This window comes from Miniopterus natalensis, chromosome 3 (genome assembly GCF_054644295.1).
Source record: "Miniopterus natalensis isolate mMinNat1 chromosome 3, mMinNat1.hap1, whole genome shotgun sequence".
NCBI classification, from domain to species: Eukaryota; Metazoa; Chordata; class Mammalia; order Chiroptera; family Miniopteridae; genus Miniopterus; species Miniopterus natalensis.
Window position 1 is genome coordinate 35,908,378 of NC_142083.1, and position 24,903 is coordinate 35,933,280.

A 24,903-nucleotide genomic window follows, 5' to 3' on the forward strand; every position below is an offset into this window, starting at 1 on the left:
CATTCTCTGGTATTTTGGAAATGTTTTTTCCCACCAGGGTGACTGTTATATTTGTATCTGCCTAGATAGATTATTTATACTAAGTGAAGATAAGATTGGTTAGTAGAGGCAGTCATGTTACTAAGTATAAAACAGTCAAAATGATATTACTTTTTCTTTCTCTAATTTTTAGCTAAAAGATACCTACTTACAGATAATATTGTGAAATTAAAAGAATTTCAGCAAAAGAAGGTGGTTATTGCACACAGTCTTCCTGGTACCAAAGGTAATTGAATCTGTTTTGTTAATTCTTTCATTGTTCTGTCCTTCAAGTTTTCTCTGTCTCTACCTGTATTCAGTCTCTCCTTCAATGTCTCAGAAAAATTGAGATGATTTATTCTTAGTTTCCTAGTCTACCCTTACATGCACCTTTCATCTAATTCTCTACTGCTGCAGAGTTTACAGCTCTCCTCTTATCCCTGCACCCAGGATCCCAGAGAAATACTAAAGCTAGTGCTGTAACCAGTCCTCTCCTGATCCATGCCACTTAAAGGTTCACGGATCAGCAGCAACTCGGAGGCTGATGAAATGCTAAACCTCAAGCCCTAGACAGTTTGTGTGCCCAACGACATCTGAGAAGAACTGCTCCAGGTGACTGGCGTTCAAACTTTTTGATGCCACCCTTAGTAAAAAATACATTTTATGTTATATCTCCAATACACACATACATATCTATATATAAATGAAATAAAATGAAACAAAACAGTGCTATGTGTGATGATGCATATTCATATTTTCTACCCTTTGCTGGAAAAGTCAGTAGGCTAAAACAAAGATTTCTTTGAAAAACTAGCAAAATATTGACAATTATTGAGGCTGGGCGATGGACACTTGGGAGATCATTATACTGTTCTCTGTACTTTCTGGTAGTTTGAAAATTTTTATTATGAAAAGGTAAAAATGCAACAACATCACTCACCTAGGTCCTATTCCCTTTCAGCATCTGAGAGGTCTTGTTACATTCATTCCCTCTCTCCTGCACACTGAGTTTTTCCCAGTCCTTCACAATCCTTTGTAAACACAGCAAGACTCTCCTCTTTTTTAGTCACTCTTTCTTTATTTGAAGTTTGCAAAATTAGGGTTCCATGACATTATCTGGTTGTTATTTCCAATTGCCATAGTCTTTCTAAGGCTGTGATGGCTGTGCATATGTTCTGAAAGGCAGCTAATGTAGTGGTGCCAATCTACTCCATTGTTAGAGTGATATTTATTAAATCCTGTCAACATTTCACCCTTGTAAGAACCCACAGTGGTACTGTGTTATATACAGCATCATGTGCAAACTTAACCCCTGGCTTCGTAGCTCCTCCATAATGAACCTTACCCTTTCTGGAGTCCAGTGTTAATGTAGTCACAGTTCTTCCCTCACCCCCCCTCCCCCCAGTTCTGTGCTGTTATTCATGATTATACGTAGAATGCCCCCCTCTTCTCAGTTTCTTCAACCCTATCCATCCCCTTCCTTCCTCTCTGGTACTTCTCCCCTTCCACCAAACCTGGTCTGTTTCTGCTGGTCTGATTTTTCTCTTCTCTATTATTATGTTTATAGTCAGTCATTGTTACCTACTCCATCATTGTTTTCAGGTAGCTTTCTATAAATATATCTTGTTTTCTTGACTTTGCTCTTTCAGGGCAGGAACCATACCTCTTGTGTATGAGTATGTGATAAGCACTTAACATCTTGATTGATTAGTTTTAAAATACAAATTACATCTGTCGAAATTTTGGATTCTTAAGGTTTATTAGGAAGGATAAAGAAGTACAAGATGTAAAGGCATCCCATTGAAAATCTTTTATATTGGAAATTGTTTAGAAATATTTAATAGAACAAGTCCTCTTAAATCTAAGAGGCAATAGAAGGAATGAAAAGAGGAACAATAATGTCTGTGCTTTATTTGCAGTTACTCGCTGCTAGGCTCTGTGCTAAATGCTTCATGTACATTGTCTCACGATAACCCCATGACGCAGGTGTCATGAATCAGGTCTCACAGACAAGGGTCTCTCCATAGTGTGCAAGTGGCAGAGCCTAGATTTCACCCCAGGTCCTGTCTCTAAAACCTTTAACCATTATGTGGTTCTGCAGGTAAAGATTGGAGGGTCCACTAGAGTATCTCAAACCTAGTGGGCTTTCTTTTCTTGTAAGTCGAGAGCAGTGTCTACCTCAGCTTCCAGGTCTTGCATTTTTAATGTATATTGTGCCACTTTTTAAAGCAGCATTCCTTCTAAGCTCTGGACCTTGGAGCAAATCTTGTAGACTTCTCGTGGCAGTTTCTGTTACTAAGAACAGCCCTGCCTTCTGGTGCCTGCCTTGCATCTCACTCCACATTCTGGCGAGAATACAGACCCTTCCTAATGCCAAGAAGCTATATTTCCTTTTGGTGTTTAATGGTCCCCACAGTTGATCAGACACAAGACAAGGGACAGAGACAGGGTATGAGCACCTTGCAAAGGTGATCTTACTATAATCCCTATGCGTTATATAGTTTTATTTTATTTTATTTACCCCCGTGCATTATATAGTCCCACGGCATGCTTTCTAACACTTGAATAGAGAGAGACCAAGAGGAATGAAAGAGTTAAAGCTGGGCCAAATGAAAGAGACACAAACTATTTCTGAATCATGTGAGTCAAGTACTGTGGGTGAACCCATCTTCAGTTCACATTTTCCTTTCAGTTTTCTTGCTAGGTGCTCTGCCATTTGATGGTTTGGATATCTTGGTTACATTTCCTTTTTTTTTCTCCTCTCTGGTGAATCACCTATAGGTACAGTTCTTTGGGCTAAACCTCTGGGATATTCTCAAAGTAGTATGCATAAGGATTACCCAGGTAGTTAAAAATATATACTCTTGTGCTCCTGTTCCCAGAGATTCTGTGTTAAAAAGTCTTGAGTGGGGCCTGGGCTTTGCTCCTGTGACACAGATGCTTTGTGTCACACCTCTGACAGTGCACTTCAGCAGGCCAGCCCGTGATGGGAGCTGCAAGGCCATGAGCCCTTCTCAGTGCCCCTTTGCAGTGCAAGCCAGGTTTTGGCTTCCCCTTCTCCCTGAGTTCAGCCTTAGTAATGGCCACCCCACTGTGCTTTCTTCTAGAAACCTATTTGAGAGACTTAGAAGAGAAATTAACCCAGAACAAGCTCATCTTGAAGGAGGAGTTGAGAACCTTACTTCATTTGTGTGAGTCCCGGGATGATGTGGAACTGGCTAAAAATGTCATTTACAGGTGAGGCATTTCCTTAGAATTTTGCCAGCCTTTGTCTGTTCTTACTCTGTTCCATTTCCTGAACAATCTCATCTGCTTCCAAGGTTTAGGCATCACCTATGCACTGATGACTGCTAAGTCTCTTATCCAAATGCCTGACCTAAGCTCCAAATATTTATATTCATCCTTTTAGCAAACATTTATTGGGTTCCTACTGCATGCCAGATGATGGGGATAGAAAGACAGATAATCCATGTCCCAAGAAATCACCAGCCAATTCACTAACTCTACTTACACGTCCCTTAGGTCTTCGCATTCATCTATACACATTTCTTTCTTTTGCTGTGTTTTCTAACTGACCAGCCACACAGGGCAGATATCTAGGAGCCTCTTTCCTCTAATCTCATTTGCTCCCCTGCCTGACAGGATAAGAAATCCAACAGCTTCCATGTTCTTGATCTCTCTCATCTCTAGCCTTCCTCTCTGTGTCCCTGTTTCCAGTGCCTTAGTTCAGGCGCAGCGTCTCTCACTTGAATCACTTCAGTGGATGCCTAACTAGTCTCACTCCTCCAGGCTTATGCCTGTTATGTTCTGTTGTGTCTGATCCATTGTTAGACTTTAGCATATCCAAAGGAACTCTCATGAAATCTTAGTCTGCTGTTAGGAAACCCAGCAAAGGCTTCACTCCTTGGGAGAAAATCAACAGCTTTCATTTTAGAAATTAAGTTCATTGCTTCTTTTCACCATTCTTTAAAGATATATTTCTATACATGGACCTACATTTATATTGTACGTTTACAGAGAGAAATACAAGGTATTCATATATAGAATATTGGAAGAATATATACCAAAAGTTAACTGTGGTTCTCTCGGAATCACACATTCTATATTTTTTGTCTAAATGTGTACCTTTCTGATTTCTCCAACTTGTCTATAGTGGACATTAGCAATTTTGTAATGTGAAAAAAAAATAATGTTATTTTTAAAAAGGAAAATAAAAAACAATTACAGGAAAACACCCAAAAAGTAGAAAGAACAAACGTGTCGCAGATTCTGCTGCTTCACATGTCTCTTGCTGCATAACAAACCACATCAGAACGCAGTGGCTTAAACAGCCATTATCTATTATTTCTAACAAGTCTGCAGGTCAGGAATTGAGGCCTGTCTCAGCTGGGCGGTTCTTTGTTGGTGTTGACTAAAGTCACTTGCTCATCTACAGGCCACTGGGCTGAGCTGGAAGGTCCAAGAAGGCTTCACCTGCATTTCTGATGCCTCAGTGTTCCTCTACGAGACCCTCACTGTCCTTATAGTGTCTCACCATTCACAAGTCTAGCTTAAGCTGCACTAGCCCACAGCACACGTGGAAGCTGCAGGCCTTGAGGTGCCCAGAATTGGCACAGCTTCACTTCTGGTAAATTCTCTTGGTCAAGGCAAGGACCCTGCCAGCCCAGATTCACAGGAGGGGAAAGGACTCCACCTCTGGATGGATGGAGCAGTGTGAACATAACAGGGAAGGGAGGAATTAATGGTGGCCGTCTTTGGGCCTGTCCACCACTTGTATGAAAGCACTGTTAATATTTTGGTATACTGTTCACCCTTGAACAACGTGGGGGTGAGGACTGCCGGAAATTCACATATAGTAAGTTATAAATTAACATTGTGGATTATAAATTAGCGTAGCAGATTCCCAACTATAGGTTGAAAATACATCCTTACCAATTATTTTCATGTAAAGATTTTATGATTTTGGTAGGGTTTATTTTACATAGTTATAATTATTACTGTGTATGTAATGATATTGTTTTCTAATTCATATTATAGCATAAATGTTTTTGCTTGTGAATCATATGCTTAGGAATCATATTTTAATGGATTATACCATATTCCATTGTAGTTAAGTGTTTTAATTATCTGTGCCCCTGTTGTTGAATGTCTAAATGATTCTTACTTTTCACCAGTATAAATTATGCCGTGATGAGCAACTCTGTGCATAAAACTTATTCTTTATTTCCTTTTTGGGTTCAGAGGGTATGAACCTTGTAAAGCTCATCACTCTAAACTGCTAGGTTATCTTCCAGAAGCTATACTGATTTATAGTCACACTGTATCAGCAAACCTAATTCTGTTACTTCAGTTTTATGAAGTTGAATCATTTAAGACCCTCTGCCTGCTTTACTGCCCAAAGCTTCAGATGTTGAAAAGAGCAGTAAAACAGGATGACATTTTGAACACTCTTTCCACTCTGTTTTTCTCATGGACAGTCAAAGTATGACTCATGGTTCCTTTATTGATGCTAGTACCTCTCCACCCAGTTGCTGCCCTTCTCTCTACTTGTGGACAGCTGGGCCCGTGGGGAGGTGGCTGGGCCAGGGCCTAACCAGCCTGCTGCCTCTCCTGAGACGGGCGGCCCACTGCTGCGGAAGAGTAGGGGGCCGAAATATAAGGTCTTCATTGAGCCGAAAATGAGGAGCAACTTAATCCCATCCTAATCTTGATCGCGTTGGTTTACTGAGGGATTTTAGATCCGCTGACTGGAAAAAGGTGATACATTATCTCTGTGACTATCTAGGAATTATAATTAGTGTGAATTTCATGTAAATTAAGAAAACTTTTCTTTAGGCTTTGTTTTGTTTTTCATCTGGCATAAGTTTCTCATGAGACTATTTACTGAAATATATTGACTTTTAAAGATGTTTTCCTCAGCATATCTTACATTTTATAAGCACTAACATATATGGAAGACTAGCTGTGTTCCAGGCATATCACCTCATTTAATCCTCACAAAAACACTGAATTCTTTTCTTATTTCCATTTTACAGATAAGGAAACTGAAGCACACAGTGGTTAATTTGCTCATGGTTACACAGTGAATAAGTAGGAGAGCTGGGATTTGAATTGTCAGTTTGGAATGAGAGTCTAAAAATCCTTATTTACTACACTGTGTTGCCTTTTAATAACTTCTTTTTTTCCTGCTTTATTGAAGTGTAATTGACAAAAATTATATATTTAAGATGTAACAACTTGATGTTATGATATAACTTAATTTATAACTGTTGTAATGAAGCAATGAATATTTTTCATAGCTTCTAAAATTGGAATTTGAAACGTGTCTTTAAAAGTACACATTACCATTCTATTTGGTAGTTTAGAGGAGTCCCCAAAAATGTATACATGTTTTAATAGCTGATAGCTCAATTTTGAAAATAAAATGTATTTTAATAAACACTGCCTTTATAATTATCCAAAGTGTCTATATACATTTTTTTGGGACATCCTGTATATGTTTAGGGTGGACTATTCATAATGCTACTGTGACTTTCCTCAGTGATTTCAGCAGAAGGTTAAAAATTATTCTGTTTTTTAAAGTCAGAGCTGTCCCTGTGGTATTTGGGATTTATTCACAAAATGAATGAATTTTTCTAAAATCTGATTTACAGTAATCATGACGTGCTTGTTTTGTTACCACATTGTCTTCGTAGTGTCTAGAGCACGAAGAGTTGGTTATTGAAAGTGAAGTGGTGCTAGCCATTTGCATTCCTGTAGTTCTAAATGGCAGGCTGGCCTCTGGAAGAAATCTCAAGCCACAGATAAGACACCACTGCCTTTGAAATTTGCCTTTTCCTAAAACTAAATCTCAAACCAGCATTTAGCTTGTTTAGCTGGGTGATTATAGCTCACATATGCCTTTCCCAAGCTTAGGGAAACAGATTGATATAAATTGTAAAATGCATCTGTTGGTTATCTGCCATCCTAGATGCAGATGAAGCCAGTCTTGATGGCGATAGACATCACCCCACCCCTGTCCTTTGCCCCTCTGTAGGTGGGGCCTGTACAGAGACAGTGCATTCTGATGGACTACAGATGCAAGACCCCTGCTGTTCCCTGACATACGCTCACACTCAGTCAATCCCGATGGGTTGTTGATAAATGGAGAAGATGATTACAATGCACATTTTCTTCTCTGTTATTTCACAGGGTGCATGGGCCTCCAACAAACCTTGCTTGCTTACTTACTTATTTAGACACCTGAGGTATTTCTGCACCCCAGGATCCCTCTGATTATCTTCAGTTCTACAAGCTTCCCTCCAGACTGTGAGAGTACTCATTCTTTGTGTCCCCAACACCTAGCAGAGTGCATGCCAAGGTCTGTCTGTCCTCTATCCTGCATCACACCATTTGGCTCATTGAATCATTTTGATTACCAGGTACCATGCAGAGAACAGAAATGTCACTTTGGGGGAATATAAGTTCGGACCACTGTTCATGAGGTTGTGCTACGAGTTGGATCTCGAGGAGTCTGCATTGGAGCTCATCAAAGACCAGGTTATTGTCTCCTGATTGCCTTCCCTGCCAGTGTGATTTCCTGGTGCTGAGGATGAGGTGTTTTTAATGATGTCAGCAAAGGCATCTCCCATATATGCATTTTTATTAGAGAAAGGCTCTTCCCCACATTTTAAGGTTCCTTTGGAGTCAGTTCAAATCCTATGAAGAGGGGTAGGTCTCTTTATACAGAGGTATAGAACAAGTGTGGAGGAGGTGTGGGTACAGACTAGAAGGTATCTGCGTACCTTGGATGTGTGTCCACCTGGGACTGGCATCCTGCTTTTGAGGAGCTTTTCCTGGGGGACAGTTTAAGACAGGCTACCATTTTAAGACGGCCTTTCCTGTCCTTCACCTGTCCTTTTTGTATTTTCTGGTTGAAGACCATGTTGTAAAGTGCTTTTCCATTTTCAAAATGCTGTCATGTATTCCAATTTTCTTTTCCTAAAACAATGAGAGCAATAATTATTTTAAAATTATTTATTGAATATTTACTATGTCCTCAGCTTAAGCACTTTATATATTTCATTTGCTTCCCACAATAGCCCTGGTGAGCAAGATGCAATTATTATTTCCATTTTACAAATGAGGAAACTGGGACTCTGAGACATTATAAATTTATCTATGGTCAGAAACACTGGTTAAATTTTGGGGCTAGGTCTGGCCACCTGGGACATTTTAGTGTTTTTAGGGACTGCCATAACTAAGTTGTCTTTCTGCCTCTTACTGTTTTTCATGTATAGGGTTCTGTCCATGGTGGAGCTGCTAACTCTCGGCTTGCCCCTCTTCTAAGGACACTCATGCATTAGAAAGATAAGCATACTATATTAGTAAGCAGAGAAAAGGTGGTTTCAGAACAGTGTGGATTAGCTAAGCCTACTTTTTCTAAAAGAAGAAATACACATACATATTTACATTTCAGTATATATATTAAAAATCTGGAAGGATAGACACTTAACTACTGCTTGTCTGGGGATAAAATTGTAGGAAATTCTCACTTTTTACTTTATACAAGTTTGTATTGTCTGACTGTTTTTACAATAAGCATGTGTTAATGTTGTAATTAAAAGAAAATGAAAGTTTTACTATAATAAATCTAGGAGTATAGTGATAAAAACATAAAAAATGAATGTAAAGCTTTTGTTTTTGTTTTGAGTTACCTGTGTGTGAAACGTTCATGTATGTGTGAGTTTCCTGGCCTTGTGAAATACACTGAGTTCAAGTCAAGTGATGTAAAACCTAGTCCTTTTTCGAGAACCCTGGGGTGTGGCCAGTATGGTAGCCACTAATCACGTGTATCTCTGGAGCCCTTGGCCTGTGGCTATACGTGTGAAACACAGGGTGGGGCAAAAGTAGGTTTATAGTTGTTAGTATGGAAAATAACACAATAATGAATAAATAATACAAGAATAAACTCTGTGTTTTGCATACTCACAACTGTAAACCTACGTTTGCCTGCCCTGTGCATGATATATTTCAAATACTTGCTACGAGAAGGAGAGTGTATAGTCCTTTTTAGTGATTTTTTAAATATTGATTACATTCGATGTTGAAATTATATTTTGGACTTAGTGAGTTAAGTAACATTATCAAAACGGACTTTATGTATTTTTTACTTTTTTAAATGAGGCTACTCAAAAATTTAGACTCACATACACGGCTTGCACTTGTGGCGTGCAGTAGTTTTCCATGGACAGGGCTGTTCCGAGGCTTCCCATCACACTTAGAGTCAGCTGAGACCCCTCCACGTTACCTAGAGGCCCTTGTGGTCCCTCATGCCTGCCACTGCACCTTGCTCACTGCAGCCGGGCCTCCTCTCTCAGACACGCCAAGCCTGCGGCCCGAGGCTGGAGCCCTCTGCCCGCCTCGGGGAGCCCTTCTCCTTTCCTGCACCCAGGTCTCCTCTCGGAGAGCCTCCCCGCCCGCCTCGCACCGCCTTCCCTAGCCCTGGGTCCTGTTCCAGTGTCCACATGGCTCCCACTGATGCGTGGAGTTGCATTTCTGTGATCTCGCTTGCTTTACTCAGTTGCTCCTGGTCTTCCCTGCCGGAGTCTGAGCTCCCGAGGAGATGAGTCCCGCTCGCCGTCGGGGCCCATGCCTCATTCCTCACCTCTCCACACTCAGCACCTGGAACAGGGCCTGCGTGGTGGGCGCCAGAAAGGACAAACGAGCGAGGCACTCACAGCATATTTCAACAGCATGCCATTCAAAACGCAGAGAACGTTTTAAAAATGTTTTAGTGAATTATTATTTATTTAATAATTGTGATTATTAAAGTGAATTATTTCAAAGTCAGCAATCAACTGTATTGTTCGTTTGCCAGGAGAAGATCTTAGCTACTTTAGACTTTTCTGCCTTAGTCCTCAATTACGCTTCTAGCTGCCATTTCATGTCAATACGCTGCCACCCAGGTCCCAGGACCGCCCGCCAGGGTTAATTGGCTTGTTTCTTTCTCCTAAGTGTGGCAGAAGCACCTTTCATGAAAATGTTGTTCACCTCATTCCTGAAACCCAGAGACCTCTTACTGGACCTCTTGTCTCTTGTTTAGTGTGCCCATTGCCAAAGGTATACACCCAGGAGAGCGGGTAGTGTTTTAATTTTTTTGAAAAAGAAATCCTTGGTATATCAGAAACTTACTAGAGAATTCAGGAGCCCCATGAGTAAAGTGGACAAAAATAAGTCCTGGACAGATAAGATGCACTGTAAGGAAAATAATCCCTAATAGTTCTAACTTTTAACCAAACTGTATTGTTTTTCTTCGTTAGCAGTTACAAGGTTTCTTCTTAGACTCTACATCATTCAATATTCTGATGGACATGTTATTTATGAAAGGCAAATATAAAAGTAAGTATTACAATTTATGTTTGCTGAAAAATTCTGCTCTCTTTGCTGGTACAGCACTTAGGAAAAGCAATGGACCGTGCACAAATGACCTTTACATTCCTCCTCAGTGCCTGAACTAGGGAGACCTCATCCTTTACGTGTGAAGCATTATTGCATCGTATGTCATGCTTTAAATGAAACACCCCAGATTTTACTTACGCTGACATGATAACAGGTTTTAAATACCTTCCTGTATGACCTGATTGTGAATTTTGAAATTTAGTTAATTGCTAAATGACTTTGACAAATAACTTTTATTGTGCTAAATACATTTTTTAGTGGGTGGTGCTGATTAGACCTCTGGGGATCAGCAGTAGAGGACTGAATTCACTAGACTGCATCTAACAGTGCCAGCCCACTCCTGGCTTTTGGCAGGTGCTTTGGAAGTATTGATCGAGATGAAAAACCAAGATGTGAAGTTCAGCAAAGATACCTATGTTCTTGCTTTTGCCATTTGCTACAAACTGGTAAGACTCTCTCCTGTTAACCTTTAGAGCACTGTGGATAGTGTTTAAAAGAGGATTTGTTTTTTTTCTCTACAATAAAATTTAGCTTCTCAGAAGTCTGTTTTCCATCTGGTGTGGATATTTCCATTTTAAATGTGTTTGTTTTTAGAAACCTTGAGTTAGCCACGTCAGACAGTTTTATTATGGGGAAAGCAATTTTGTCATCTCTCGCCCTTCCCTGGCAATTGCACAGAGAGTGAGAACAGGAAACAGTATGCTGGGTTTAAGCTCTGCTTTCGAATGGTCTAGGCTCATGCTGGACTCTACTGGTCTTTAATAAACATATGTGACATTAAAATGAACTTTTTGGGGAGAACATGCCATTTAAACTCTGGAAGCTTAATGAAACCTTTTTCTGCTAAAAACAAAGGAACACCAAGCAAGGCAGAAGAACATGGGCCATTGAAAAACTTCCCTGAAAAATGTAGCAGTACCAATTTTCCAAAAAAGAGGGATAGTTGGGTTATAGTGCAGAAAGAACTAACGTGGAAACGGTGAAACTTGGAGTCTGGTCTCTACTTTCGCATTAACTGGCTTTAAACTGGTCACTTTCCTTATTTGTAAAATGAGGGGCTTGGATTCAGGGGTCAACAAACTTACTTTGTAAAACGCCAGATAATAAGTATTTTAGGCCACATGTGGTCTCTGTCACATATTCTTTGTGTTCTTACAAACATTTAAAAGGGTAAAAACCACATTAGCCATAAGCTGGATTTGGCCTGAGTGTCATAGTTTGCTGACCCCTGGGTTATTAGATGCTCCTTTCCAATCACACCGTTCTGTGATTCTGTGAAACAGAAGGCCAGTAAAACTCACAACACTTCAGCATCAGCTATTCAGCACTGTGATACCCAGTTTTCTGACCTACTTAGAGAGGCCTCCCTGAGTGTATATTGAAGTGGAGAGAATTTAATTCTGCCACTGCCAGAGGGCCAGAGGACTTTTCTCCCCTGTGCTGTGTCCAGGAATAACTTGCTTCACTCTAGAATCTGGAGGTGAAAAATCGAATGGGGCAGCCATTCCAAGTGCCAAGCCAGTTCTGGGGACTGTCCTCTCTCGTCAAGTTCAGGTTTTACTTTAGGATTTGAGTTGTGAGTTGTGTCATGACAGATTACATAGATGCAGAGCTGATGCTGCTCTCATAACCTAACCTACCGACAGCACGAACCAAGAAGAGGATTCGGCTTTGCCATTGCTGCCTGCTGGTTTGTGCATCACTCACATTCTTGGAGGGTGTTTTTTTTGTGTGTGTTTCTTTTTAAAGTTTTCTATTTTCTGGGATTCTTTCATGATTAATGTTCCAATTAGTGTTTATATTTTCAGATATTTGACTGTGGATATTTTCAGATTGGAAGGCCCCTCAGGAGAAGTTTCCCTGTGCTGCCGAGCTATAATACTCTATTATGGAAAACAGTAGCAGGCTAAATCTCTATACTTTTATGTTATGGGCCTCATGTCTAGAAACCCATCCACTCAGATACAATAAGACCTGTATGTTTGCTGGCGAAACTCCACCAAGTCAGAAAATTGACAAAGAGCTTTAAAAATAAAGTTTGTTTAGATTTGAGCCGCTAATATATTGATAACCTGGTCTATTTGTAAATCGTCTCTATATGGTTCTTAATCATTTAATGGGCTTAAGATAGGGTCTGGGAAATTCTTGCAAAAGGAAATCTAAAATACTGAGCACTAGTGATCATTTTATTCAACTTAAAGCTTCATGGCATTTGTTGATTGAGCAATCCCATCTCCTTCTAGAATAGCCCTGTGTCTTTTAACGTCTGTGCTACGTTAAGGGAAGAAGCCCTAATCAAAGGAGATGTCCTCCCCAGGAGGGCGTCTTGTTTTGCTGTGGCGCTGGCTCTGAATCAGGTAAGGCTTTGGGGTGCACATAGGTGAATTGGGAATGGGCAGGACGTTACCACTTTCGTTTCTTTTATTTATTTATTTTCCCCTTCGGACTGTATCATAAAGAAAATGTCCCTATAAAGAGACCAATGCCTTTGGTGCCATGGCAACCTGCATCTATACCTATGCATCCAAAGAATGTTCCTGTATACAGTTAAGGACATGACATGAATTGCTGTTCGGAAGGGGCTGGCCGAGATCTTGTGGAGAATCAGTGAGGGAAGCCACCCTCTGAGAGAAATTTCTCAAGTAATTAAAATGAAAATTTTAGGTGATCTGTTTACTATGTGACATTCTCAGAGAAAGTTTTTTTTTAATTTAATTTAAAGCATTTAATTTAATGCTCTCCAAAGCCGAATTCACCTCAAATGACTGAGGACTCCCACAATGAGCCCACTGTAGAACTGGGGTCCCTTATACAGTTCATAGTTAGACCCAGATGCTGTTATTTGGAAGAGACGTCAATGATCGTTTAGCCTTCCCCCCTCACTGAACTAATGGAAGCTGAGGCCCAGAGAGAAGACAGGACCTCTCTGTCTCCACCTCAGTGAAGGACAGTTACCGCTGGAACCCCGGAACAGCCCCTCTCTTGAAGCGCCCTCTCAAGATGTCCTATTCCAAAGCCAAAGAAAATGTGAACTACTTTACAAATACGCACAGGCTTTAATCTCCCTGGCCATTGGGAGGAGGTTTGGGATTGGTTTTCAATAAGAAGTCTCTTCGCTGCTGCCACAGTGACATACTGCTTCCTGCACATTGGCTTGTCTATGTCAGTCCTTGATTAGCTTCACCTTTGCCACCAAAAGGATCCAGAGAATTTCTCATTACTAGTCCGAAACTCTTACCATCATTAAACAGGCATTTAGGCTTTGCACTCAGGTTGTGCCCCCCACCTGTGACAACCGCCTTGCGGGCTCTTTCTGGGGCAGGCAGCGGCGGTCTCCTCTCATGGCTTTCCCTAGACTAGCCTGTGCTCCAGCACCAGGGTTTCCACCTCTTCTGTGGTGTGAGGTTTCTGCTATGTTCTGATTATGTCAAAGATTGTCAGAGATAGGTGTGTTTTTGTTTTTGTTTTTGCAAGCTCATTTCAGTGGGAGAAGGGGAAATGTAAACTTCATGCTTCCCTCTTAAAAACTGGAACTCAGGCAGGGTGTTAAAACATTTAGTAACGTGACACTATAGGACACATTTTATAGAATGTTCGTTCTTGATTACCAAAAAACTTTTTTTCTTTGTGGACCTCAAAACCCTGGTGCACCATGAACAGGAATATCCTGACATCTTTAAGTGATCTTCCTGATAGCAGAGTAATGTTCATATGACGTAGGGTATAACTTGTTTTTCTTCTTTCTAGAACCAGGTGGAAAAAGCTACATCCATTTTTTCTCAAATCATGAAGCCAGAAAGCATAATCTGCACTAATTTAAATGTAAGTGACTTCTTTATGGTTTAAAGAAAGGCTAGAAATGTACTAAAATGATGTCGAGTTTTTTGTCTGTGTATAATGACTTTTGATCTCTCAAGAGCTTCATTCAATTCATTCATTTGCTGAGCTCTGTGTGAAAGTGACATTGTAGCCCCTGTGAGAGGAGTCAACACAGCCTGTGCTTCCAGGAGTTTGTTGATAGGTGGGAAATGTAGATATGCTCAGATATAAGGCATGGCTAAATGCTGCAGGCATAACACGTGACTACCAAAGGCGGTAGATGTAGAGAGAAGGGAGATAGACCCTCCAGTCTCTTTACTAAGACTTGAGAGAAACCTGTGTGCTAATTGCATCCCGTCCTTGTACCTAACTCATGGAGTCAGTATATCTGCGCTGCATAAAACGGTGCCTGACGTGGCGAGTGTTCACTCAGTACATGTTAGCTATGTTCATGCTTATACTGCCAGCCTGCCATGGCCCATCTGCCGCAGTCAGCAGTCACCTACCTTTCCTCTCCCAGGGCTGGGTGCCTCAGCAGAAATGTCGGGTCAGAGTAGGTGGGTCAGCCTGTAAAGTTCATAGGCTCAAGCAGGGCTGGGAGGCCAAGGTGGCAAAGGTCCTGAGTCCATGGTTCAGGTCATTTGAGCCAGCAATACCGGTAAGCCAAACAGCCTAGGAGGCCCAGTCCTCCAGCAGATGCCGTATGTCTTGATCTTCTCTGCTTCCTACTGGATGTGGACAGCGTTGGGGATCCCAAGTATGTAACTGCTGAGAGAGAGAATGGCCTGTAGATGCCCTCATTTCATGATTGGACAGAAGTAGAATTACTAGGGTTCCAGGTGATTCATAGCATCACAGGAAAGAAACAGGGTAGTGTGGTGAGAGGAGTTCTATGTGGACTATTTAGAGTTGATGTGAGGTTGTAGGGATTAATAAGGATTGGTGGTGAGACATCGAAGGGAGTGAGATTGGCAGCATTTTAATATAGTTTAACTAAGGTACCATGCTAGGTACTTCATGTTTGTTGGTTCACTTTATACAACACTGTCAGAACAATGTCTCCATACTATAGATGTGAAAACAAAGTTTCATGGGGTAAGTAAATCACCCAAGTTCTCACAGTTAATTAAAAAGCAGAGTCGAGTTTTAACACCAACAAATCTGTTTGACTGCAAAGCCCAGGGTTTCCCCACCACTCCAGACCTACAGGTTCTGCCTCTTCTCCAGGACTGGGACTAGCTGCTCCTCCTGAGTAATGAACATAAGACTGGATGTCAAAATTGAACCTGCTGTAGTGCACATATTCCATGCCCTTGAATTTAGATTCCTCGTCTAGTTCATTCCTTGGCTATCTCTCACAGTTGTCATGAGAATGTAGTAATGATTTTTTTCCCCAAATGAGAAAGTACTTTGGTGGAAATAAAACATGAGCCTGCTGAGAGTGAAGCTGTCCACTCATAGGAGGAGAAATCCAGAGCATGGTGGGACGTGCCCTCACGAGCCAGGCAGCTGGAGCAGCTCCTTTTCTCTGATTGCTGGGAGGAAGGCAGCTGGTAAATGTGTGGGACTGGCAGCATTCAGGCAAGAACTGGATGAGGGACCTTGAGCTGATCTTGACTATGAATCATCCCCTCCATGAATTGGGTCACAGAATTATCTGTTGTCAGGAAATTTAAAGATAGTTTTATTGTTTTAAAATTCTCACTTGGGAAATTCTCCCAAATGTCCAATCTAAATTTCTTGTATTTCAATATAAGCCTGTTTCATCTTCCTCAGGAATGATGAAAAAGAGAAAATTGCCATCCTCAGGTTTAACATAATCTTTCAGATTCTGGGTCTCAGTTACTAGAACAGGTTTTTTTAAAAAATGATTTAATAGGCCCTAGCTTCTCCAAGGTTGAGTCATCCACTTAGAACCCTTAAGGGCAACTTGTTAGTTTTTAAGAAATGGAAGCCTGACAAGTAAACTGAGTAGAGAGTCTCTTCAGTCAGTATTAGCAGGAATAAATGAAGTTTTTTTCCTGATCTACTTTAAAAATTCATGCCTTATACTAAATTTTTTTTTCTGCTGCCAATTTGAATTTGCATTTACCCAGTTATTCCCCCTCAATTTTCTTTTCACTGAAATTGCTCCTGCTGCCAATAAGACCTAGAGGGTCCAGCTTCCCATTTTCCCAGTTAATATGTGTTATATATGGCACTAATTTAGCAGATGATCTCATCAAAGCACATACATGTCGACTCTGTCCTTTTAGTCTAAATTTAAACCCATCCATCTCAAAAGAACTATGGCCCCTCTTTACCAACGCTGTTCAATATCAAAGGATTAATTTCTGCTTTCAAATAAGTCTGAAAGTATCAGAGACCAGCACAGGTCAACTTTCCATGGATTCTATTTTATTTCTAATCGTTTCTCTAGAAATCTGGCAGTCTCTAAATGGAGGCTCATTTTGGAATTGAATTACCTTGCAAGTAATTTTGCAAGGTAATTACCTTGCAAGTTAGTTTTGCTGCTTTTTAAATTTATTTATTGACACAGGTGAATGTTTTAATGCCCTTTTCTATTACTACTTACTAAAGCCTCTTAGGCTGCACAGGTAGGACATGAGACATGACTCATTTCTCATAAATCCCTTTGTGGCAGCATCTCACCTGTATGTATAAGTTAAGAATTGCTTTTGGGCGGGAACGGTGTAGACTCCAGAATCACAAGAGTTTGTACAAATGAGAGGCTTTCTCTTTCTCTCATGCGGGAAACCAGAGGTGGTCAATCTAGGGCTGGTGTGACTTCCTGTGATGTCCTCAGGGACGCAGCCTCTTTCTGTATTTCCGCAGCACCATCCTAAGCAGGGACACCCAGCCATTGCGTCGCTGTTCCAGCAAGAAGGAAGACTGGGGAGGGCAAAGACGCTAGCACCTTTTAAGGAAGCTTCCCCGTTGTCAGCCAGCAGGTGATGGTTACATGTTGTTGGCCAGGGCTTAATCCCAGGGCCTCACCTAGCTGCAAAAAACCTGAGAAATAGGGCCTTTGAGTTCCATATATGATGGCATCAGTTAAAATTAGGGAGTTCTGTTATCAAAAAAAGAAGAGCGAATGAATATTGTTTAGAAAACTAGCAGCCTCTACCACGGTATGATATTCTATTTCAAGTATAGCAAACTTTAGAAGAAAATAAAAGAAAAAAGAAATGCAAATTTCTGGCATGCTTAGGGCTTCTTTTTTGGTCAAAGGTATCCAATGATTTGTCAGCATTTCCTGACGCCTCACAAAATAAGAGGGTAGGAAGTATATGTTCTTTTATTAGTTTTTCGTACCAAAATTCCCCCTGCTCCTTGCTAATTCAATTTTCCTAGCCTTTTGTTTGACATCTGTAAGATTAAAGCAATGTGCTGTTCCCTGATTTAGCTTTTCTTAATTGCACCCTGAAACTTCAGTTTGAGACAAGCTCCTAGCTTTAAGTTTTCTCTTTGCCTTTCATCAGTAACTGCCTTATCTATTTTGCCCTTCATCAGTATATTCATAAGGTATTGAACCTTATTCTTGAAATCCCTACAGAATCAGAGATAGTTGCTGGAGGCAAGGAGAGAAATTGGGAAAATTTATGAAGAAAAGTTGAAATCTCCCAGGAACACATCATTAGTCATTTCTATCATGGAGCCCCAGGAGGTTTATCCTTGAAAATTGCTGTGCTCCCCTTCTCATTTGTTATTATTGAGGGTCTACTAGGTGCCAGGCACTGGCGATGTTGCGTTTAACAAAAGTAGACTTGTCAATAGGACAGCCCACTGCCAACCAAATGCAGTTTTTTTATCCACTATCAAGAGTGGATATTTTACCCTCCTTCCAAACTACGAGATAGCCTGCTACAGTTTCGTGGATCCTGGTAAAGTATATGAGACATCAGGAAGTGAAGGACAGTTTATGACTCACAGCAATAGCAGTAGCCATACTATTAGCATTTTACATCAGTTCCCTGAGCCTTGATTCCCATAGGATGACGTGAAGAGGTCTATATGCCTCTTACACAGGGGCTTATATTTTAAGAGAGGAACCCTGAATTTGGGGAGCCCAGATATCTTATAATGGGCAGTAATTGTCCCTGCTCTTTGTTCTGGATGACACACTATATGTGTCTCTCTTCCCAGACTGTTGGTTATACAGACATCCTTGAGAAGATAGTTTGGAATAAAGGCTGTTAGTGTTTCTGCTCAAATGTGAGACCCATGGAGGATTGTCTCTCAACAAGGGGTGTGCTCATGATTTCGCCTGTGCTTTAGAACACTGAACTTAGATCGGGGCCTTGGGATTTAGTCTACTTGAGACCATTGCACTCTGTCTTAATCAATTGCTCAACAAACATAAAATGTTAGAGGTGGACTATCGAGAGAACTTCACTGGTTTGGTATAGAAAAGAACATCTCTTCCAAAAAAAATACCTTTCCTAAGGATCAAGAGCCTTAAAAATGTTTACACCCTTTGACTTTGTAATTTCACTTCTGGGAATTAAGACTAAGAAATTAAGTTCCTTTTTAAAAAATGTATGCACATTTATCAATATGATAAAGGATGATATTAATTTATTTGATACATTATTTTAGTTATATGATGGATTGCTATGCATGCACATTCTTCATTATAAAAGAGATTTTCTTTTTTTCTAAAACTTTTTTTTAATGCTATAAGAAAATGTTCCTTGTATAATAATTTATAAAAAGCAGAATCAGATTTTGGGGAAAATTAATATATTTGGAAGATAATACTTGAAATTATAAACAATGGTTAACATTGGTTGGTAAATTCTGAGTTATTCTCATTTTATTTAAACTTTTCTGTATTTTTCCAATTGTCCTAATGAACATTGGTGATGAGTGAGGACAATGTGTTCCTTTTTCCTTGTGTGGTTTCTTTCTGGTGGAAGGTAGTTAGTAACATCATTTTGAAAGCCAAGTACAGTACCCAGTTTTGACAGTTCCTTCATAGCAGCAGTCCATGTCGAAGTGCCTCACTAGGACCTTCGCTAGCTCCCACTGTTACATGCAGCAACCTGTGCTCCTGGAATTTCTCAACCAAAAAATTATAAGTAAAAAAGGTAAAGGTATCATTTACCCTAACCCCCGCCAATCTTAAGAGATCGTCTGATTTCAGAGCCTCTGAATCTAGAGGCAATAGGGAGGAAGAGACTGAGAGTAATGCTAATTGAGTAACCTTCTGTGTGCTAGTATTTTATTTAGTGTTCACAGTAACTCAACATGTGAGATGTAAAGTTTTTTTTCCTCATTTACAAATAAAGAAATTGAAAGAGAGATTAAGTACCGGCCAGAGTCACACAGCTAATAGTTGCCGGTGCTGGAAATTTAGCCCCTAATCCGCGTTCTCTCCATTTCTGTCCTTAGGCAAGTCTCGCAGTTGTGGTATTTTGATTTGCCACTGGAAAACAGGTTTGGGCTGGCGGACATGCATTTGAAGCATTCTTTTGAGCTTGTGCAAGCAAATGAATTAGGAGATAGCATGAGAACGGGGTGGATGCCTGTAAACGTAGGCTTCTGCAGCGGTGCATTTCTCAGTGTGGAATATTGGCTCAGTCTTGTTTTGCATGTTTCTTACTCAGCTTATGATCCATATCCAGTCAAATATGTTGAAACCCCTGATAGAGATACTAAAGGATGCCACAGAGGAAAATGTATCAAGATTTGTGAAGAAACTTAAGTTCTCAGAAGAAGTGGTGAGTATGTGGCTGCTGCAGAAATCATTTAAAGCTGAAGGGCACTCTTTAAAAAGGCTGCTCCTCAGAGAGCTGGTAGAGAGGGCAACCTCTCCCTTGCTCCTATAGTAAGATTCCTCTGTGTGGGCACAAAGATTTTTTCCCTTCAAACAGAATATATCCTCCAAAATGCTAGGAAAGCTTTTTCCCTTTACATTAGTTATTCCTCCACACTGTTTCCGTGGGTCCCTGCCCCCTTTTTCTTTAGCCTTTCTCCTCAGGCCTCCGATACCTTCTCCCCTCTCTTCACTCTCCGTTGATGGCCTTGCTTCCTGTCTCGTGGAGGAAGCGGAGCCATCAGAAGAGAAATGCTGCCATCGACAGCCTTCCCGTGCTCTCCCTGTCTGCCCAGCCGTCCCTCCTGACCTTGTGTCCTAGAGCTCATCTCCTCTGACCCACTCCAGCCAACAATAGGCTGTAGTCTCTCCCACCTTAAAAACAAATCTCCCTTATTTAAACAAAGGAATAGACATACCATGTGTTTAGGTAGGAAGGCTCTACCTCCAGATGTTAAACCATGTTAAAGCTTCTATCATTAGAATTGTTGTCTTAGCTGCTGAATAAATAAATGAATGGAACCGAATGCTTTGCACAATTCTAAAACACAATTAAATAAAAGTGAGGAAAAAGAAGCAATTTCTAAAAGTTGAAAGCAGAGTGAAACAGATGAACCCCTTAAGCACACACAGAGGAATTACAGGTCATTTGAAATTTAGCAGTTTGTACATTGTTCATAGTATAGAGCCTAAGGGGAAAAAAGAACTGCAAAGGAAGTGTAGATTATTGTCAATGATCATATTGTTAGTGATGACATTGGTATTGTCATTTTGACAACAAAGGGGCCTGTGGGTTGGTCTCCCTCCCTGCTTTTCTCCCTCCTTCCCTCGCTTTTATAGTACCGGTCCCGGCTGGTGTCCGACGTGGCGGGACTGGCAATAGTGGCAGGTGGCTGCCTCCCCTCTGCTGCGCTGCTGCCTTTCAGTCCTGTCCCCGTTCCTCACTTCCACCCAAAGGCTTCTTCCTGCTGTTAAGGGGATATGATTGAGTTTAAAGCTTCTTTCTGTTTGAGGCCTTAGCTCTGTGTAGGTTGTTACCCACCCAAGTCCTTTTGGAATATGTTAGAAAAGTAGGGGCACTGGTTGTCAGGTGCATAGTTGTGTGCGTGGTACGCAGCACTGACACACGTCAACCAGTCATCCCTTAGGTCTGGTCCATCAACATGCTGTCCAACTTTACAACTGAAGCATCCAAAGGAACTCCGCACTGAAAAATACTGATTGTTTTTATCTGAAAATTTCCCCGAAAGCCTGTAAGACAGATTTTCTTAGAAACACACCCGGTGGCTCAGTGCATCCCTTGGTTGCTGTGAGGCACTCGGGGAACTGCTTGTTGTGAAATGAACTGACCCCTGTAACCCCGGTAGCTTTTGAGCTAGTTCTAAATATGTTTGTGAGATTGTGTGGAGTCTCCTATGGTAGAACTCCGCATTTTACAAATGCTCTATTTAGTGTTTGTACCAACTGTTACTAACAGTGCCTTACGTGTGGAGATAAGGTGGTTATGCTGCTAGAGGAATGTTGAGAGAATTGTTGATTTTCTGCAATGCTAGAACTGAAACCACTCAAAAAGCTATTTAGTCATTGATTTCTTTTTAAAAACTAAATTAACAAACAATGTAGTATAATCTCTTTTCTACTTAAACTGTAGAATGGTCCTGATGACACCATTTAATATTTTTGTAGGGATGTGAGGGAACTGATGTTGTTTATACAATCAGAGCAACGTTGCCTCCAGCCCGGCACATTTGCTTTGCTTTTTTGGAAGCCATATGCTGCACATTAGGTCACTTTACCTTGAACATGAGGACTGAACAAGCTATTGCTGTTAAGAACATTAAGAAGGGCTTAAACTTTTTATCTGATGGTTCAGTGGGGAGCCCTTATTTGAAAGGAAGGTGTGCAGGTAACAAATAGGATTATGATATATTTAGAAGATGACCAAAGGATATGTTAGGGACCTTGGTTACAATGAAACGTCATCAAGAAATGTTGTTAGGTTATATTGTTAATAAGGATTAAACTACATAAAACATTGATCTTGTTCAGAAAGTAGCTTCACATTCTAATTTAGAGCTCACCCATTTTTGTAGAATTAAATACCATCCATGTACTTGTGACTCTGAGTCACATGCTGTTCTCCATGCTGCACTCTTCCACACCAACACCTCTTGACATTGCCCCTTACACATCTCACAGGCACCTCAGTCACATCCGAAGCAGGACTCCTGGCTTCCCCCTGCAGGTGGGTCCTCTGCCTTCCCCATCTCAGTGAATGACGTCACCCACCCCCAAGTCATAAAGCCCACGTTGGAAAGGTGTCTTTGAGCCCTCCCTTTCCTTCACCCCTTCAACAATTAATCTTAAGAGTTTAACCCTAAAATATATGTCCTGTGCATCTACTTCTGCGTCTTTGCTATATGTTCCCAGTCGTAACTGTCATCCTCTCATCTGGGCTGTGGTGGGGCCTCAGATCAGTCTCCACATTCTTGCACCTCCCAATTCTCTACACAGCTTTATAAGCCGAAATCAGATCATGCCCCACATTGTACTCTCTGATGGCTTTAGAATAAATTCCAAAAAACTTACCATGCGTAACACCGACGCCAACATTCAGGCGATGGTTGCAGGAAGTGGGGAGAGGAAGCGAAGGAGAAGCAGGTGGCCGTAGAGCTGCGCATACTCGGGGGCTTAGAAGGCCCTCGTATTGTTTTCTGCCATCACCACAAGGCAATCTTGGCCGACAGGACATGGAGTGACGGGGCATAGCCTCACCGTTCTTGTGAGAATCTGCACGTTCGTCCTGTCTCTCAGGACTGATGGTGCCTTCATTCTCACCTCAAACACACTCTGAAAAGCTCCAGAATGGAAAGTGTTCCTAAGCTATCACAAAACATTAAAAAAAAAAAAAAAAAGATTTTCAATCTCGGGGGGGAAAAAACAAATAACCTTACCATGCACCATAAAGCCCTACATAATTTGGCCCTGCCTCCTACTGTGGTGATTAAATTGGACAAACTTATTCCATTATTTTGTGAGAACTCCTTTTCCTGGTATGTTGTGTTGTATAGAATGTGCCATTTAAATCCCCCTTTTATGAGATATTGGGTATGGTTTTCAAGTACAGATTCTGAATTTTGTGTGTAGCTTGTGGAATCCCCTATAGCTAGTCATGTCTCTGTGCCCCAGTACCCTGGTTTTTACCACTATACACTTATATTTCTACACCTTTATGCCTGCTTCTTGGATAGAAAGAACAAAGAAAAAAGTCATGCATAGATATAATGATTTGCTTTTTTTTGGTATTTTTCCAGCTGGCTAAAGTGAGGGAAAAAGTGAAGGATGTGCCTGCCCTTCTGGCCACATATGACGAGCTCTATGGGAAACTGCACATAAATGGCCAGGTCACCACTCACACTCTGGATGCTCTGCTCTGCCACACCCCCAAACACCTGAAATCCCACATGGCAATTAACAAGAGGACAGTCAGCCGTCGGACCTTCCAGCCGCTCAGCCAGTCCCTGTTGGCTGAGTAACTCTAGGTCCAACCCCCCGAGTTGGAGGGGGCCTGCTTCTAGTGAGTTATTGGTGTCCTAAGAAATCAGCACTGGACTCCAGTGGACTCTGTACTAGCACTTGGTCTCCTGAATTTCCGTGTTCATTGAGTGCTGGTGTGCCGACCTGAGAAGTTAGTACATTGTGCCACTTTGAAGGTCTAGATACAAGTGAGCAGAAAGCTCAGCTCCCTCAGGAAGGAGACTTGCCCTGGCAAACTGCTGAGGATCCTTGAAGGAACGTGGTCATGGTCTCCAGTCCAGCTTCTGGTACCAGATACCCAGAGCAATAGTGGAAGGAATTGCACCGTAAGTGGTCAACTCGACTGAGTGGGGATGGTGGCTTGCTGGATTCAGACGTTCTGAATCCTTATACCACCATGCTGAGAAGTAGCCCAGGATTCTCTCACTGCTTCTGTCATCGTTTATCTGTGACCCCAGACAAGGTTCTTGAGCCTTCATGTTTCCATCTGTAAAATAATAGTGCCCATATGAACCCGTATTGATCTGAAATTTTCCTGCAAGTCTTAGTAGGGTCAGATTTCCTCAAAAATTAATAAAAATAAAAAAGGTTTCCCAGATTTCTTGGGATTATGTTTTTTCTCAGCAGCACAAACAAAACCAGAATTTAGCTCTCAGAAGTGGTAAGTAAGTTCAAATGATTACTGCTTTGGTCATAGGCAAGCCATGTGCTTTTCAAAAGAAGTGCCAGTGAAAACCACATAATGTCTCTGTATTGCTTAGTCCTCAGTGTGCGTCATAAACATCTGTTCCTATAGTTCATCTTGTTTGTTAATGTTTTTCTCTTTGGATGGTTTATATTTTGGTAAAAATAAATGTGTCACGGCAGCAGGTCGGTGCTTCCTCATACTGATGCGTTACTTACGGTCTGAGACGCAGCCCCTGGCGGGTTGTGCCTTGTGTTTCCAAAGGCCCAGCTGATGTTTGAGCCTCAGCCGCCTTCCTTGAGTGCTGCAGACCCTTCAGTGCTAACTTGAACTTCGTTACTCTGAGGCAAGAATTGTTCAGAGTCAGACATTGTAGAGGAGGAGGGATCTTCCGAGTCTCCTAATTTAACTCCCTTATCTTTCAGGGTGAGGAAATGACTTGTCCAAATTGGAATGGCTAGTTTGAGGTAGAGCTGAAATTCAAATCCAGATTACAGTCTTGTACCCTTCCTGTGACACCACATTATATCTTTCAGAGAAGAAAAGGGAGAATCTCTTCAGAGACAGAATATTAAGGCCTCCCACA

General features: G+C 41.2%; 1 protein-coding gene across 1 annotated transcript; it reads left to right on the forward strand.

The window, feature by feature from the left end:
* Positions 1 to 3,173: 3,173 nt before the first annotated feature.
* PTCD2 (pentatricopeptide repeat domain 2) lies at positions 3,174 to 24,532 on the forward strand. Its single transcript, XM_016213915.2, has 8 exons — positions 3,174 to 3,255; positions 7,440 to 7,557; positions 10,320 to 10,398; positions 10,813 to 10,904; positions 12,702 to 12,815; positions 14,206 to 14,280; positions 19,887 to 20,000; positions 23,410 to 24,532. The coding sequence occupies exons 2-8, from the start codon at positions 7,498 to 7,500 to the stop codon at positions 23,629 to 23,631; spliced, it is 756 nt and encodes a 251-aa protein (XP_016069401.1). The 5' UTR covers positions 3,174 to 3,255; positions 7,440 to 7,497; the 3' UTR covers positions 23,632 to 24,532.
* The last annotated feature ends 371 nt before the right edge of the window (positions 24,533 to 24,903 follow it).